General features: G+C 36.3%; 6 protein-coding genes across 6 annotated transcripts; 4 read left to right on the forward strand and 2 right to left on the reverse strand.

Moving 5' to 3' along the window:
- Positions 1 to 2,118: 2,118 nt before the first annotated feature.
- On the forward strand, positions 2,119 to 3,353 carry I206_105683 (uncharacterized protein; the record flags this gene model as incomplete). The annotated part of the gene is made up of 3 exons (XM_019155163.1): positions 2,119 to 2,647; positions 2,727 to 3,243; positions 3,302 to 3,353. 3 exons carry the CDS (start codon positions 2,119 to 2,121, stop codon positions 3,351 to 3,353), a joined length of 1,098 nt encoding a protein of 365 aa, XP_019011317.1.
- A 671-nt stretch (positions 3,354 to 4,024) lies between these two features.
- On the forward strand, positions 4,025 to 4,918 carry I206_105684 (uncharacterized protein; the record flags this gene model as incomplete). Its single annotated transcript, XM_019155162.1, has 3 exons — positions 4,025 to 4,346; positions 4,454 to 4,564; positions 4,653 to 4,918. 3 exons carry the CDS (start codon positions 4,025 to 4,027, stop codon positions 4,916 to 4,918), a joined length of 699 nt encoding a protein of 232 aa, XP_019011316.1.
- A 1,899-nt stretch (positions 4,919 to 6,817) lies between these two features.
- I206_105685 (uncharacterized protein) lies at positions 6,818 to 10,232 on the reverse strand (the record flags this gene model as incomplete). Its single annotated transcript, XM_019155160.1, has 12 exons — positions 6,818 to 6,990; positions 7,067 to 7,213; positions 7,318 to 7,504; positions 7,570 to 7,947; positions 8,003 to 8,530; positions 8,586 to 8,732; positions 8,786 to 9,134; positions 9,186 to 9,256; positions 9,329 to 9,642; positions 9,749 to 9,801; positions 9,950 to 10,060; positions 10,150 to 10,232. 12 exons carry the CDS (start codon positions 10,230 to 10,232, stop codon positions 6,818 to 6,820), a joined length of 2,541 nt encoding a protein of 846 aa, XP_019011314.1.
- Positions 10,233 to 10,936: 704 nt separating this feature from the next.
- Positions 10,937 to 12,360, forward strand: I206_105686 (uncharacterized protein; the record flags this gene model as incomplete). The annotated part of the gene is made up of 5 exons (XM_070203168.1): positions 10,937 to 11,059; positions 11,129 to 11,199; positions 11,256 to 11,309; positions 11,368 to 11,468; positions 11,528 to 12,360. 5 exons carry the CDS (start codon positions 10,937 to 10,939, stop codon positions 12,358 to 12,360), a joined length of 1,182 nt encoding a protein of 393 aa, XP_070059269.1.
- A 397-nt stretch (positions 12,361 to 12,757) lies between these two features.
- On the forward strand, positions 12,758 to 14,447 carry I206_105687 (uncharacterized protein; the record flags this gene model as incomplete). Its single annotated transcript, XM_019155158.1, has 5 exons — positions 12,758 to 12,962; positions 13,033 to 13,179; positions 13,251 to 13,364; positions 13,465 to 13,712; positions 13,788 to 14,447. The coding sequence occupies 5 exons, from the start codon at positions 12,758 to 12,760 to the stop codon at positions 14,445 to 14,447; spliced, it is 1,374 nt and encodes a 457-aa protein (XP_019011312.1).
- A 115-nt stretch (positions 14,448 to 14,562) lies between these two features.
- On the reverse strand, positions 14,563 to 16,451 carry I206_105688 (uncharacterized protein; the record flags this gene model as incomplete). Its single annotated transcript, XM_019155157.1, has 9 exons — positions 14,563 to 14,634; positions 14,717 to 14,942; positions 15,017 to 15,080; positions 15,150 to 15,294; positions 15,355 to 15,554; positions 15,621 to 15,696; positions 15,758 to 15,853; positions 16,115 to 16,335; positions 16,403 to 16,451. 9 exons carry the CDS (start codon positions 16,449 to 16,451, stop codon positions 14,563 to 14,565), a joined length of 1,149 nt encoding a protein of 382 aa, XP_019011311.1.
- Positions 16,452 to 16,517: the final 66 nt, after the last annotated feature.

The following is a 16,517-nucleotide window of genomic DNA, read 5'->3' on the forward strand; positions in this document are numbered from 1 at the left end:
ACAGGAAAAGCACGATATCTGCAAAAACAAGGCGGATGGATCAATATAGCTGAAAGGGGGAGGGGTGAATTGAAAGAGAAAGTATATGACCCTTGACATCATTTTTTGGTCTTTTTTTCGAATTATATCTCTTTCACACATATACATAGTTTTTTATATAGATTTTCATTTCAATTTTTTAAACCGATAGATTAACTAAAAAGTAACGTATATAACAATAAGTTTAAAGTCATACATATAGCAACAAAATAATGCATGTGAATGATACGATATGTGATTTCAATGACAATGCAGTTGAGGACACGTTTATTTTCAAATAAATCTCAGTACGAATTAAGAATCAGATGTTTAGATGTATATTCGTGGTTATTGAAAAATGCTTCGGGTTCACATATTTTGGCATTGGCAGTGGAAAATAGCGATCATATGATACTTGTACGATGTGATGGCATTTTTTTATCTGCTTGATAGTGATAAGATACTAATCATGAACTTGATCTTACATTATACTTTGAGGATTTTTTCAAAATTCGATCAATCATGATTAAACCATGCATACTCAAATTGAAAATATTCTAAATAATGATTTACGAGTAAAAAGGCATTGAAAATGGAGGATTTGATTACCGACTTGTTGTAGTTGTAAATGTCGGAAGTGACGGAACTCCGCGATTTTGATTAATGAGATCGGATTAAATACTAAACCGATTTTTGAAAATAAAATAATAATGAACGGTAAGATTCGGCACAACCAAAATAAAAAAAATAAGATTTAAAGTCGGTAACAGCTAAGGGCCGGTACATTCCGGACCATTATCACCATCACCATATGAAAGAAAAGAAAGGAAAGGAAGAGTAAGAGATTATGAGGCTTTTGGGGTAAGTCTTATATGTTATATGATCGGAACGGATTTGCCTTTTAAAATAAACAGAAAGAAAAAGAGTTCTGAATTCTTTTTGATTTTTGATATTTGGTTATAAAGCTGTGTTTTTTCTTTAAAGGCATTATTGCTCTTATTGATTGATTAATTGATTAATTGTAGATTGTACATAGTTCTTTCGGAAATCCTATTCATTCCTTTCTTTATTTCGGAAAACATCGCAATTGTCATTTTAGGAAGGGAGCTTATTGAGGACCCCATTCAATCAAGATTTTATCAATCATTCTCCACTTTCATAACCCCGCAACAAAGTCTTTTAGATAAAACATAATCGGACCGTTAGAACATTCCGACTTTTCACGAATCATTTAAAACCATTTATACTTGATTTCAATTCATACATAGATAGACATACTGAAGGATATATTCACATACATAACGGATCACTTCAAGTTCATACTCTAATAGATATCCGCCTACAAGTAAATAACTTTATTATATTCACTTGGATGAGATTTCTTCATATTTATATCTACATTTAATCATCAGAGTGAGTCTTTCTTCTTTCTAACACCATTCAAGGATCAAATAGGACGCATGATATGTTAGCTAGAAGCTAGTGCATGACGCAGAACCCGATTGACTTATTGCATAATCATTGCTTGCCATTGAAAAAACCCCGATCACACAACACAACCACATATGCTCATTCACATTCTTCCCTAAGTCATGCATATAATAAATGATTATATTACTGACTCTTATATTTTTCTTTTCATACTTAGATTACAATCACTCACACGAGCGATAATCAAAGGAAAAGAGGATATCCATTTTCGAAAGAATCGCGCCCCTTATCCACCCCGCAATTACCGGTTATTTAACTTATCCACCCAAAGATAAACATTCAGTCTTGTGACATTATTGCTATTTATTCATCATAGGCAATTAGATTCGAAACAAGGGACAAAGATCCCAAATTGAATCTAGCTAGTTGTCTATCATTCTGATTCATATCTAAGAGAAAAGATATTCATTTGCCTTCTCTCTTACGTTATACGTATTACACTTGCAAATAGCACAATTACAACTCAGGTGACGATTTGTCTAACTTGCCTTCTGCTACAAAAGAAGAACATCGAATAGAAGAACATACAATCGCGACTTGACTTCTTCTTTCCCATTGACGTCGAAAACTACGCATTCCCCTTGTCTTCCAATAATTACCTCAATCGAAATGATAATGACATCGTCGCCAATTCTCACGCCATCTTGTAGATCAATCGCACATACACCATCTCCAAGTTCATCTCCTCAACTTAGACCGGTAGCTTCAACAATGATTAAACCAACTTCCAATACCTCGTCATCATCATCTGCACCATCTCAGAACCCATTTTCAACTTCTAATGGAACAACAATAACAGCATCTTCATTACCAACAAGAAGTTTTGTTAGAGGACCTCAAGCTAGACCTTATTTAGCTACTAAAACTCCTAAAACAGTTGAAGGAGATACTAGAAAATTCGCAGATTTAGTTTCTAAAATGGTTAATCAATTCGATCAACAAAAACGTAAAGAAGAATTAATTGAAATGATTGAAAATGTTAATTTATCAAGTTCACCTAAACCTATTTTAGGTGGATCTTTAAATGTTCCTAAAAGAAATAAAAGTATTGGTGGTGGTAGTTTAGCTGGAAGTTGGGAAGTTGAAAGAGCAGAATTAATTGTTGATATTCCTGTTTGGAGTCCTGGATGTTTTCAAGGTAAGTAATTAAGTTACGTCAACTTTAAATTCTCTTGTACTTTTCGGTAAATAGGCTGATTGAAATTATTTGTATATAGATCTTTCCACTCTTCACGCGTTACGCGATACCACACTTTCTCATACTCATGCTTTATTGAGTCATTTACTCAACGTTCATAACACTCCAGCAACTTATAGGTTATTGGCTCGATCATGTGTTCAACCAAATCATCATGATCATACTTCTCATCATCATGGATGGGGTTGTATTAGATTAGCTCCATCAATTTCTTCTCCTATTTCAGCTCCATTAGAATTAAAACCAAGAGAAAGAAGAGCAAGTTTAGTACATACTAGATCTTCACCTAATACTCGTTTGGAACTTGGAGGAGCAGGAGCAGGACGAGGAAATTCAAAATCCCCAACAAGGTATGGTCAAATGATAAATGATAAAGTTATAGTTGAATCAGAAGATGAAGAAGAATTCGAAATAAAGTTAAGAGAGGGTTATAGTAGGAGTAATATCAGTACAGATTCAGAAAGTGAAGATGATGAAGAAGAAAGTGCAGATTTTATTGTAGGAAGGGAAATTGAAAAAAGAGGTGGAAAAGAAGGGTAAGTTGAACTCTTCTCACACACATATTGAGAAATCTTTACTGATTACTAATTACAGAATGGCTTTCTTAATGACTTTATTCGGTCAACCTGCATTAATCTTAACTTGATTGCGAAATAAGTTCACCACTGCTCAAACCCTCACAACTGTATCGATGCTTGATGTACCATCACACGTTATAACATGTCAATTCAAATAATAATAAAAATTAAATTTGTTGTAAATCGACGCTCCTCGCTCCTCTCTTCAGTTCAAAACATTCTCACCTTGTTTTCTCTTTCATTTGCATTAACAATCAAATAAATCAAATCTTATCATTTACTTGGGCGCTTTTGTTATAAGACGAAATCATTTCAATTATTTTTATATTTTATATATATTTACATAACCTATTAAAATCAAATATAAATCGTTTTGTAAAATTCATTTATTCGCTTGTACTACTTTAAATTAAAGATATTATTGTAATGAATAAGAAAAGAAAAAAATGCATACTTCATAAATCTTTGTTTTTAACTTTCATTTTGCATAAATATTGAAAAGGAATAAAGGAAAGAAATGGATTCTGATTCAATCAAAGAACAAAGGAATTATATCCTAAAATTAAATGATATGTCATTTTTATTTTCAATTTATATGTAAATATATACATGAAGTTGAAGATTTAAATGAAAATTATATTTCTAATTATCATTGTTTTTTTTTTACTTCGCAAAAGATTAAAAACTTAAAAAATTGAATTTTGATACATTTTGATAAATTATAATTTTAAATAAAATCATGATAATACCAATTCTTAATAAAATAATTAATGATGATTTTGAAAAATCAAAATCAAAATCAAAATTAATAATTAAAAAACAAAATAAATTTAAAAATGTTCAAAATCGTTTAAAAATGGGTAAATCATTTGAATCAAATGATAAGAAAATTATCACATTGCCTGAATGTTTAGTAGAAGAAGAGCAAGATAAGAGGAATGAAATTATTATAAGAGGTGATTCATCAATTAAAGAGATTTCTTCAATTCAATTAAAAGATGAGATTTCAACAATAACATCTACATCAACATCAACATCATTTTCTGCTAAATCAACTATGTGTAAGTTTAATATTCATATATATATATATATATATATATATATATATATATTCATAATTTCACAAAATTATTTTTTTTATTATTATTAATCAAACAAATTTTTTAAGATCTTCAATCTTTTCCATCTAATTTTCCAATTCAAACTATTAAACCAATTATAAAAAATGAAAATAATAAAGGTTATTTATTTTTAAAAAATTCACAAGTAATAGATAGTAGTAAGTCATAAAATCGGAGAAAAAGAATATTTCTTTTTGAAATTGATCATTATACCAATGTTTTTTTTTTTTTTTCATTTCTATTTAGTGTTAATTTTCATTACAATATTTACAAGTTGTTTAATTTTAACTATAATTTTTTTAAAAATAAATTCAATTTTTTTTAAAAATAAAAAAGAAAATAAAGGTAAAATTGATAATGTAATTATGGAAGAAATGAAATGGGCAGAAGGTAGAGAAGTTATTGAACGTAAAATAATTTATGAAAATAATAATAATAATGATGAAAATTCTTTAAATGAAAGAAGTAAAATCAAAATAAGTGAAAGAGGAGGAAGGAAGAAGAAATTATAAAAATATGATTTATCATTTTCTCATTTCAAATGGAAATGGAATTTTAGGTATGTTAACTATAAATGTCAATTGTTTTATGAATATGGATGAGCAAACTTTTTTTTTCATTTCGAGATAATTTATTGCATTTATTATCGAAAATGAAGTTACATGAAATGATTTATCTTGCCACAATCATCATCTTGTAGCCACATCTTCGATCGTCATCACCTTTAAATTACGTTTTAAACTGGATTTCATAATTGTATTTTTACCCTGAATGACTAAAAATGGGAAAATGAGAACATGGGAAACACATGTATACTAATACTACTACGCATCGCATGGATGCATGCATGATGAATGAGGCTGGGTAAATAGATAGACGGGAAAAACAACACTCCTTAAAAATGCATACAATCAAATCAATCTACTCTTTATTTCATTTGATATAGTTTGATCATATTAGTCTAACTACAATTATCGCTTAACAAGTACAATTTCACACTAACTTTGATCTGAATAATAGAAATAATCAAGATGTCTGCTAAAGATGTATGTATCCTTCTTCTTCCTCCTCTCTTCTTTTTATCGGTACATCGAATGGGACATCAAAATAGTGGAGCTAATATGTATTGTATGATTAATTTAGTACTACGGAAATCAGTATGTGTCAATTGATTTATCTATCATTACCCTTAATTGATAGGTAGTCAAGAGAATTATCAATCAAACCAAAATCACAAGCATCCTTTGCATCTTTAATCGATAATCGGAATACTTCTTATACTGATATATACTTTCTTTCAGACAACAACAACAATACGGAGGATACCCTCAACAAGGTGGTTATGGTGGACCTCAAGGTGGTTATGGACAACAACAACAACAAGGTGGATATTATCCACCACCACCTCAAGTGAGTATAACATTCATCATAATTTCCACTTCTTATCAAGATTAGCTTTTAAAAACTAATCATTTAAAAATCATTGTTTTTAGCAATCATATCAACAACCAGGTCGTACGTTTTCGTTCTTTTCTTTCTTCGATAATTACAATTACTTGATTATAAATTCCAAATATTAACTGTCTTTCTTATTTGATACTTTTTAAATTATGCTATAAATAGAATAGTAAGTTTTTCTTTCAAATCAAGCCTTTGTATAACAAATATTCAACATAATACTGATAATTATTATTGAATCAATCAATTAAAGTTACCCACAACCTCAACCTCAACCAGTATACGTTCAACAACCTCCTCAAAAATCAGGTAGAGGAGCAGGTGGAGGATGTTGTGCATGGTAAGTAATTTTTTCTTTATTCTCCTATTTAGTCCATCTGATTCTGACTTGATTCAATCACGTACAAATAGTCTCGCAGGTGGTAAGTCAAATTTCCTCTCTCTTTCTCAATGCTACGAATATAGATATAGGAAAAGCTAATTAAATGAAATCAATCCCTCTAATATAGCCCTTTGTTGTTGTTGCGCTGAAGAAATGTGTTGTGATATGTTGTTCTAAATTCTCCAAAGTCCCGTCTTTGGTTATTTAGGAGGATCCTTGGCAATTATCATTCAATTTAAATTTAATTAATAAATTCGAAGAGTAGATCAAGAATTTGAACGGATATCAATCTTTTTCCATTTATATCAATCTTAATACCAAAACCTCATCTAACGAAATGTCAACAAGTGGTGTATCTATCTCTATCACATAATTTATCTATTTTTCATTCTTTTTAATCCGATCAAATTTCTTGTCATTTGGCTTCAAATGACATACTCATCTCGATTGTTCACACGTCGACTGCAGCAGGGCAAATTCGCTCAAACCGAATCGATGCAGATTATTTAATTATCCTATGCATTAACATCCTCCACAATCTCACTTTCATCTCAACATCACGCTACCACAACTATGAATTTCCATTATGATTGTTCACTGATCCAGGACCTGAACCTTGTCCTGAAGGGGGTCCTTGTTGTTGTGGCCCACCAGGATGGGATTGGTTTACTTGCATCGGTGAATGTGGATGAGCGTGGAATTGTTGAGGTTGCTGTTGAAATTGAGGTAGATTATGAGGTACCACTAAGCAAATACAGAAATGGGATCTCATCAGCTATGCTCTGGTTCGCTTATTATAAAAACAAATTCATCCACTCACTCTGAGGTGTTTGATGAGGTGTCGATACATTTTGATGAGAGTAATAACCTCCTGGACCTCCCGGTCCCTGGCCTGGTCCTGGACCATGCCGTTGTGGGGTATGTGGGTTAAATTGCATATGTTGGGGCGGTATAAATTGAGGGTTTTCTATGATTCCCAGCATTCCGTCGATCAGCTCCGCATTACGGAACAAGATGATCTATGGACACCCTAGTTGCGGATTTTGGATCCCAAAATTCAAGAATACTCACGAGGCATGCCAGATTGGAAATACATTGGCATTCCATTGGCTTGGGGTCCTGGTCCTCCACCATGTATCATCGGATGATGCTGTTGTTGCTGATGTTGTGCTTGCCCTGGTGGCGGGGCAAATTGCGGTCCGCCAGGAGAGAACATTGGACTGTTCATCTGACCAGAGAATTGGGGTGGTACACCAGGCTACGAAATCATCGAGTAGCATCAGTCTCGTCATGCATTCAACTACTGACATAACGTCTACTCACCTGGTTGAACCTATATCCATAACCGGGGTAAGGTTGCATACCACCCACCATAGGATTGGGCGGATGAGGCGAAGGTGAACCGCCGTTAGTCTCGTCGTCGAAAACAGAGCCTGGTCCACCTGGTCCAGCGAAATGGGGAGGGACGGGTGCGCTTCCGAAGGGTCCTCCGGCATTGAAAGAAGGAATATGCGATTTCCTGCCTGGATAAGGCCACTGTAGACCAACAGTCGAAGCAGAAGGCACAGATCCGCTTCCATGTTTCCAAGGGTTGAAATCGTTCCTCACATCCACAGAAACTTTCTCAGGTACCTTATCCTTGAAGAATGGGTTCTTCAGGGTTGCCACAGCTGGGGCGGGGGATGACACAGACGAAGTAACCTGTAATCACATTATAAGTATGCGTGCTTACAAGTCGCAGATGAGTGACACTTACGGCAGGTAATTGACGTGGAACATTGGCTGGACTAGCAGAAGATTGACCGGGCTTGAAAACGGCGGCTGAAGGCTTGAACACGAAAGTGTTGGCTTTTGGATTGAGCTTAGCTTGAGAAGCAGATGCCAGAGAAGCCATGGATGGTGTGGGCGAATTGGATTGTTGGGGTATGTTTTGGTTGGCAGTCTCGGCAATGGCAATCTTCTCAATACCAGCGGTGATCGCGGCAGTTGAAGTAGGCAAGGCAGATGTCCGTTTGTTAGCAGGGTTGAAAGGGGGAATCTCAGGAATCTTCATGAATGGTTTTTTAGGTGGTAGATTCTTAGCAGCTGGTTGATCAGTTTTGGCTTGTTCCATAGGCGCGGAGCTTTTGATAGGTGATTTGACGGTTGAATTCGAGCCAGCAGGTGTTTTGCGATCTTCTTTCGCCTTTTCCAGTTGGTTAGCTGCTTTAGCCTCTATATCCTTTTGTTTGCTTTCGTCTTTAGCTAAGATCGGTAGAATATCCTTAGGCATAGGCAAAGGAACCTGATCGATGCCATTAGCTATCTCATTTACGAATCAGGCGAAAACTTCAGCTCACTTTGAAATTAGCGTGGAAATTCTTCAGATCGGCAAGTTGTCTTTCTCTCTCAGTCTTCATGTGAGATTGCTTTTTTGCTTCGGCTCTCTCGCGTTCGGTACCGACAAATTGACGCCATTGATCTACAACACCCCCTAGCTGTCCGTCCTATAGATATTCCTCAGCTATGTGATTCAAACTTCGGAGGGGACATGACTCACCGTCTTTTGATCCGCTGGAGCTGTGACAGTCGGTATGGCAGGAGCTTCCGCAGGTTGAGCAGGAAGAGCGGCGGGAGCAGCAGTAGCTCCAGATACTGTGGTGGAAGGATCTTCGCTTGTGCTTCTAGGATTAGGCGGTGGGACGACCGCTACAGCTGCAGCAGGGGGAGGAGCGGGGGAGAGCGGTTTAGGAGGTAGACCAGCAGATGGAGGAGCGGTACTGCCATTTGTCTTCGGTGCAGCGGGACCTGTAGGTGCGGATATTCGCGGGACGGATCCACCCTGACCAAAGCTCTTTCGAGCACCAGGAGGCACATATGAACCCGGGGCACGCACGACACCAGAGTACCTAAAAGTATAGATTAGAGAACGCTCAGGTGTGACGAAACATTCCACTCACTTCTCCTCTTCATCTTTAGTAGAGTCCTGAAGACCACGTTCCTCCTGGATATGCGTGTTCTTCGTCACCGTCTGGATTGGCATATATGGATCGTCAGCTTCCTCAGTTAGAAAACGTCCGTATCGAGTATATGGCGAACTCACCCCCATGATTTCATTGGCCAATTTATCGGCCTCTTTCTCCCTTCTCTTGTAATCGACCCCGTTCTTATTCAGCTTAGTGGTATACAACTCCTCCTGATAATCCGTCTTTGCCCCGAACAATCTTTCATTGGTCTCAAACTGATCCCACGGTACACCTGTGACGAGTGTACCGAAAGTATCTTGATCTCTAGCTGCACTACCATTTGCAGCAGGCCCGTTCGATGGAGGAGGTGAGGTGGCATCAGGTACCCAAGGTTTGAGTTCCCTCTCTACTGGCCCGGATGATTTTGATATGTCCGTATCTGTTTGAAAGCCTGATTGGTGGATCATTTTCAGCATAGCTCGCAGAAAGGGTCAATTGAATCGAAGGTGTGTGAACAAGAAGGATGTGCGGAAGAGCTGGACAAAAGATGAACATACCTTTACCTTGTCTAGCCTTATCGTCATGAGCGATTTTCTTCATATCGTTCATACTGTTCAAAAAATACTCCGTTGATCAGCTACTCTGTTCTGAACTGATATTCCCTTCCATACCAACACAAAGGAAGGCCTTTCGTCGTTCCAGTCGTCACATACCGATGTGACCAATGGGTTTGCAAGCGGTGGATCGGGATAACTCACTGATCGTTGATGGATTGTCTAGGAGCAGGGGAGCCTGACGAAGAAGGTACAGCGGGAGAAGAACCTCTTGAGATGCTTCCTGGAGGTGGTCCGCCTCTCCAGACTCCTCTTCTATTATCATATTATGACATGGTTAGCACATTCAAAATACGAATACGATTCGTTAATACAAATTTTTCACACAAGAAGATTCAACATACCCTCTGAAGGAGTCTGCACCACCTCTTCCGCCTCTCGTTCCACCTCTATTACCACCTCTTCCGCCTCTCTCATTGATGCTCATTCTAATTCGTCAATGTCGTGAATTCCCGACTTATCCGTTTCGCAAGGAGGAAACGGATTTACAGGTATATTTATAGACTGTTGTGAAAATTTCAGCACTATTATATGATAGAGGCCTGCGATTCCGTGATCTTTAGACCGCAGAAATATTGATTGGAAAACGGCATATATACTGTCGTGTGGGGAAGCGAATATCCCGGGGTTATCTGACAACTCACGCGCTGATGGCTCTCTACGTTGAGCTTGTAACCTTACAATCACCTTCAGTCCCAGCGTTTAGAGACTAGGATGCTGGGAGACTGAATCGATAATTGAGACAGGTAAATATTAAGGACGATTTACGCCTTTATAATGCAGTATTGGATATCCATCGAGTGAGTGTAATTGTAATTGTAATTGTTATTGCCCCGCGTGAGTGTAACAAGGTTGGTTAGAATCAGGGTTCATTCGATAATATGCCACATTCGGCAATATACAGGTGACATCACTCCAGGTAAAGCTTAGGTTGAAAAGATACACGTGTATAGTGCATGTTTTTGATCTTATCAGTTTGTATTACGTACATATGGATTTACCCCAGTATGAGATTGGTGAACCGTGCGGGGGAATACCTTTCAACGGGTACTCACAACATTGATTCTTAATACTTTCATTTAAAAGACGTGACAATGATAAATTACTCGAAGGCAGATAGACCCAGGAATCATGTCGATGTTCAAAGACACAGCCAACCTGGCTAATTTCACTATTCGCATCGCCAATGAGCTTCAAGGAATTCAACATTTGAGAGCAGGATGGGAGATTTGGAAAAAGGATAATACTTTCGAGGTGAGCCAGGCCGATTATGTTTATTTGAAAGTAAATTATCGGCCTTTGACTTGGAATTGCACACGGTAGAAGTACCATACTATGGCTATGAAAGAAAGGAATGAATCTCCATGGGGAAACGACGGGAAGTATTTGACGTGGTGAGTAAAGCCCCTAACATCCAACGGTCATCGTTGAGCGATGTCTGCTCCCGCAGGGTACTTGTCAGACGAGATGATATGGACGGACAAATATATGCAGGATGCGAGACGTAATTATGCAGCGCAGTCAACTCCTCATCATCATTGACGCTATAACAATCATCCTAGATACCTGCGGAAAGGCTTTGTCAAGCACAAGGACTCAAATAAAGTGGAAGATACCTTCATTTACACAATTGCTTCTGTTGTCACACCAAAACCATACCTTCGCAAGTACTGAACGAATGATACCTATATACCAGAAGCTGATATTCACATCCATATACAGGAAACGGTTACGCTACTCGATTACTTTCTCTACTACATCATCAACTCTCTAATCTACCTCCTCCACCTTATTCCTTTGGCTCCCTTCCTGAAGTGTCTGCCACTACGATCCCCAAGGCGATAGGATCCATGCTTTGGTCAGACGTAGGCTCGACATTTTATTCAAAGTGCACTTCCTCGTCCGATAGACCAGGATGGGTAGTTGAAAAGCCTCTTGTCACTGAATTAATTTGGAAAATACTTCCTCCTCAATCAACGAAATTAGACGATGGATGGGAATGGCTTTATCTCGATGATTTACCTTCCATAGGCGCTAAGTTATCCAATGCAGCGAAATTAGACTTATCGAAGAGGGATACTTCTCAAAAGACCTTGTTCCAACACGATCCTGCTTCGGAAGGGACATTGAGTTTCATACCGACCAAGGGGATGTGGCAAAGACCTCTAATAGAAGATCCAGAACCGGTGGGACTTCGCTTTATCCCTTCCGACAGTCAAGAGCAAGAGACGATAATTATATTCTCTATGAGAATGATCAACATTGGAGATAGATTACTCATTACTTATATACACAATTTGTCGCCTCCACAACTTCCCACAGTACTTAAAGCTATGGATATACTAGGACATAAAGCTGGACAGACAGAAGGATGGATATGGGGTTTATCAGCTTCTCGGCCGAATCTGGTGAAGACTTGGCAGGGACTAGAAGATCGTCAAGTGAAAACAGGACAAAGGCAAGAAATTGATGGTCATTTATTGGGAGTAGCCTGGTATGGTCCTTTAGAAGAAAATGGTGAATTAATAGATGGTCAAATGTGGACTTGGGCCTAAAGAAATGAAGTGGGGAAACGGCCAATTTACGGAATATATGGTAGACTAATGACATGAATATTGCATTTGATTTTACAAATCATACTTCCCACCAAAATACCTTGATTACGATACTCAGTATAATTGTGTCAACGAGCCGAGTGCTATTTACATACTGACTATTGACCATCCTTTGTGATTTTCGAACGATCACCGAATCCTTTGATCCCATGACATCTCAATGGAGCGTGGGTCTAATATTCACAGCAGCTTACATTACCATGATCTATATAGCGAGAAGTCCAATGAATGATCTGGAGAAAACAGAATTTCGTGGTAGCTACCATATAACATATAAATTATGTTTTCAAGCAAATTGTGAAACTTACTGATATCCAATTACATAAAGAAGAAAGAAATGCCAAACTTTTTGAAATTCTTCAGATCTTCGGCTCCCCATCCTGTTCGACAAAAAGCAAAAAACGTAATTTCGAATTTCGCACGTCAAAACGGATCAAGTCAAACGGATTTAAAAGGTAAGAGTAAAGCAATATGGCAAGATCCTGCAGAAATAGGAGGTGATTTACTTCATGATGTTATATACATCTGCTCTGATGTAATCAGTAAGTATTATATAATTTGATTTGAGCTTGAATAATATTGGAATATCACTATACTGAATGAATTGAATAGATGAGAGCAATATTTTAATGAAATTTCTGACAAATCAAAATACGAATTCATCTTTATTGACTCAGATTATGATTTTGATCGAAACTCAAAAACAAGAATTAGAAGAGATAAATCCTTATACTGGTCAAAGGAAATATCCTGCTTTAAGTAAGTAAAGTCGGAATGACTGGAAATGCTTTGAGATACTTGAAGACTGATCAACTTCATTTCGTTCTTAGTCACTCTTGAACAGATATACCACAAAGTTAATGAAGATGTAAAAGAAACCACGAATCTGTCTGGAAGAAATGCTGAAAAGAAATTATCGAGTTTAATACAGGTATTACAAGAAGGTAAATATCTTTCTATATCGGTTCAGCGTTGAGCTCTTTCGACAATGAATTGACAAGTCATCATCAACTACCGCTAATTGGGTCGTTTAACCAAATACAGGTCCGGATTACTTAATTGATATAATCTTCATCACTACAATAATTCATCAGGCTTCTATCATCTCTATCCAATTTTCCAATGAAATTAGAGGTATCTTGGATAAAGCGATAAATGATCATTCAAATTTAGATGGATTTCGAATAGCCGCCCAAAGTATTATAGCTATTTCATCTGCTATAAATAGGGATTTATTAGAAGATAAAGAGAGTGAAGAAGCATATAAGAAAATTGGGGTATTGATTAAGCTAGTAAATACTTCATGACCCATTCGTCTATCTATCAATCGTACATACAGGCTAACAGGTAATATACTCAATCCTCAGCTTCAAGCAAGAATCTCACCTTCTACTAAATCAACTCAAATACCTTCCATACCAGCAAATCGAAGCATCTCTACCTCTTCCGATTCGGCTTCATCAATAATACCAAATTCACAAGGTAGTATCTCTTCTACTTCATCACCGAAATTCACCTCATTATCAACTAAAGAAATTCAAAATCAATATGGAACAGGTAAAAATTTACCAGGATTATCATCATATCAATCAACAACTTATCCAAATATGACAAATAGAATTAGTTCAGTAGAATTTGATGATAGTAATTCTAAATCATCATCTGAAATTTCAATTTGGGAATATAGAGGTCAAAAATTAACAAGTAGTGCATTACAATTAATTTTAACAGAAGAAATTCAATTATTTTCAGATTCTTCAGGACAATATTCAGGTGAAGTTACTTATGATGATTTAAGAAAAACTTGGATACCAAAACATTTTGAAAAATTAAAAAAATCAAATTTAAAAGAAGAAGAAGATGGTGAAATTCCAGATACAACTAATTTAGGATTTAAATTAAAAGAAAAAGATGAATGGGGAAATAAAATTGGTTGGTATGATAATGGTTCTGGAATTAAAGAAATGTATTATTTAGAAGAACCTTCTTTTGAATTAAAAGATGATAATGATGATGATGATGATTAATAATATATAATATATAAAATAATTGGACGATAAATTGGTAATTGCTGCATTAAAATTCGATTTTTATATTTCATTTACGAATATATCTTGAATTGGAACTTTAGAATAATCCATTTTAATCAAGTTTAACTCTTTCTAAACCAGGTAAAAATTCATATCCTCCTTCTTTTCGAATTTGATCAAAAATCTGATTAAACAAATAGTAAATGATTAACATCCGTATAACATTGAAAAAAAAAAAACCCTTGCAAAAGCCAAGTTTGACTCACGGTCATTGTCAATTCAGTTTCATTCCATGGCATATCTTTACTTTCAATTAAACCATCTTTTAAACATTTAGCAACATGATCAGCTTCAAATACTAATCCACCTTCTTTAAATGACATATCAATTAATTCATCTTCAATATATTCTCCATTTTCTTTTGTAGAATCTTTAAGTCTTCTAATAATATATGATTGTGGTCTTGATGTTATACCTTGTACCAAAATTTCTCTATTAAATAAATCCATAAATCAGAATTTGCTTTCAAATCCTTGATTCGTTTAAATTTCAAAAGTCAAACTCACCCTTTCGTACCTACAATTCTAGTATGTTGACTTTTTTGAGTAGGCGAAAGTAAATTAGCAGTACCTGACGGTTCAAAGTCAATCAATCTCACAATTATCTTTTCGAAATACTCATGAATAATACTAAACTCACAATTCGCCATAGCTGTAATTTTTGGAAAAGTCAAAGCGAAATTCGTAGCTATATCAACTCCAGTATGATGTAACATCATTGTACTTCCAATCTTTGATGGAGGTGTTCTATCATTTTTAGGATGTCTATAAAGCATCATCATAGTCTAATCATATTCGGCAAAACAAATTAACTTTCTTTCATTAATCTACTGAATCGCACTTACCCAAACTAAAGGATAAGGACCTAAATCTAATAATGGTCCACCAGCTAATTCAGCACTTAATAACCTATCTTCATCTCCTCTTTTACCTAAAGCATCGATTGAAAGATCTGAATAAAGACATCTAATATCTCCTATAACGTTATCTTGATGAATCGATTTTTGTATTGATAATAAAACAGGATTAAACCTTGTCCAAACAGCTATAAAAAGATAAAACGGGGAGTTTCAGGTATGTGACGATCAACAAATGTCATCCTTTTACTCACCTTCCATCAAGAAGAGGTTTTTCTCCTTAGCTATAGAGACTAGACTTCTCCATTCGGCCGCATTCAACGTAGCGGGCTTTAATATTGTTAGCTACTGTTTTATTTCCATTGATAGAAAAGCGGAGAGTGTGGTGCACCTTTTCTAGCAATATATGTTTTCCACTTTCCAAAGCTAATTTAGCATCATCGTAATGACAGACATTCATTGTACCGATATAAACGATGTTGACGTTCTATTATTAAAGATTCGATAGTTCAGTACGTGTCCTCAACACGATGTACAATATCAGGTCAGACGGAGTGCAGGGTCAGAAGGGTCTGCAGAGCAAAGGGCGAAAGAGAAGTTCTGGGGAGGGAAGAGGGGGACGCAAGGCAAGGTTATAAGAAGGTTGGAGAGGGAGTGATAATGGAACAATGAGTCAAACCAGCTGTCATACAGCGTATAGGCGGGGCGAAACGACATGATCCGAAGATAAGAGAGATACAACACCTACGGGATCATCAACAACACCTTTATAACTTCCATAAGCTTTTGGTTTAAATTCAACTAATCCATCTTGTTGAGCTGCAGCACCTTTCGGACAATATTTATCTAAAAATTCTTGAGCTTTTGTAATGTTTCTTGATCCTGCCGCAGCAAGTGCATGCGAAATGTCATTGATTCCTCGACTTGAAGGTGATCTACATATATCAGTAACAAACTCAGATGAGATCCCTAGGTTGTTAAATTCATCAATTTATGCGACATGTTTAATCATTACAAATTGAGAAAGTAAACTCACACCCGCATCCTAATATACCCCATTGAGCTACGAAAGGTTTGGAGGACATATTGCTTGTGAATTTCTATTCGAGCTCTCTCTGCGATGTGGTCCGTTCCAGAAGCGCAGGGGGAGG

Source organism: Kwoniella pini, chromosome 7 (genome assembly GCF_000512605.2).
Source record: "Kwoniella pini CBS 10737 chromosome 7, complete sequence".
In the NCBI taxonomy this organism is placed as follows: domain Eukaryota; kingdom Fungi; phylum Basidiomycota; class Tremellomycetes; order Tremellales; family Cryptococcaceae; genus Kwoniella; species Kwoniella pini.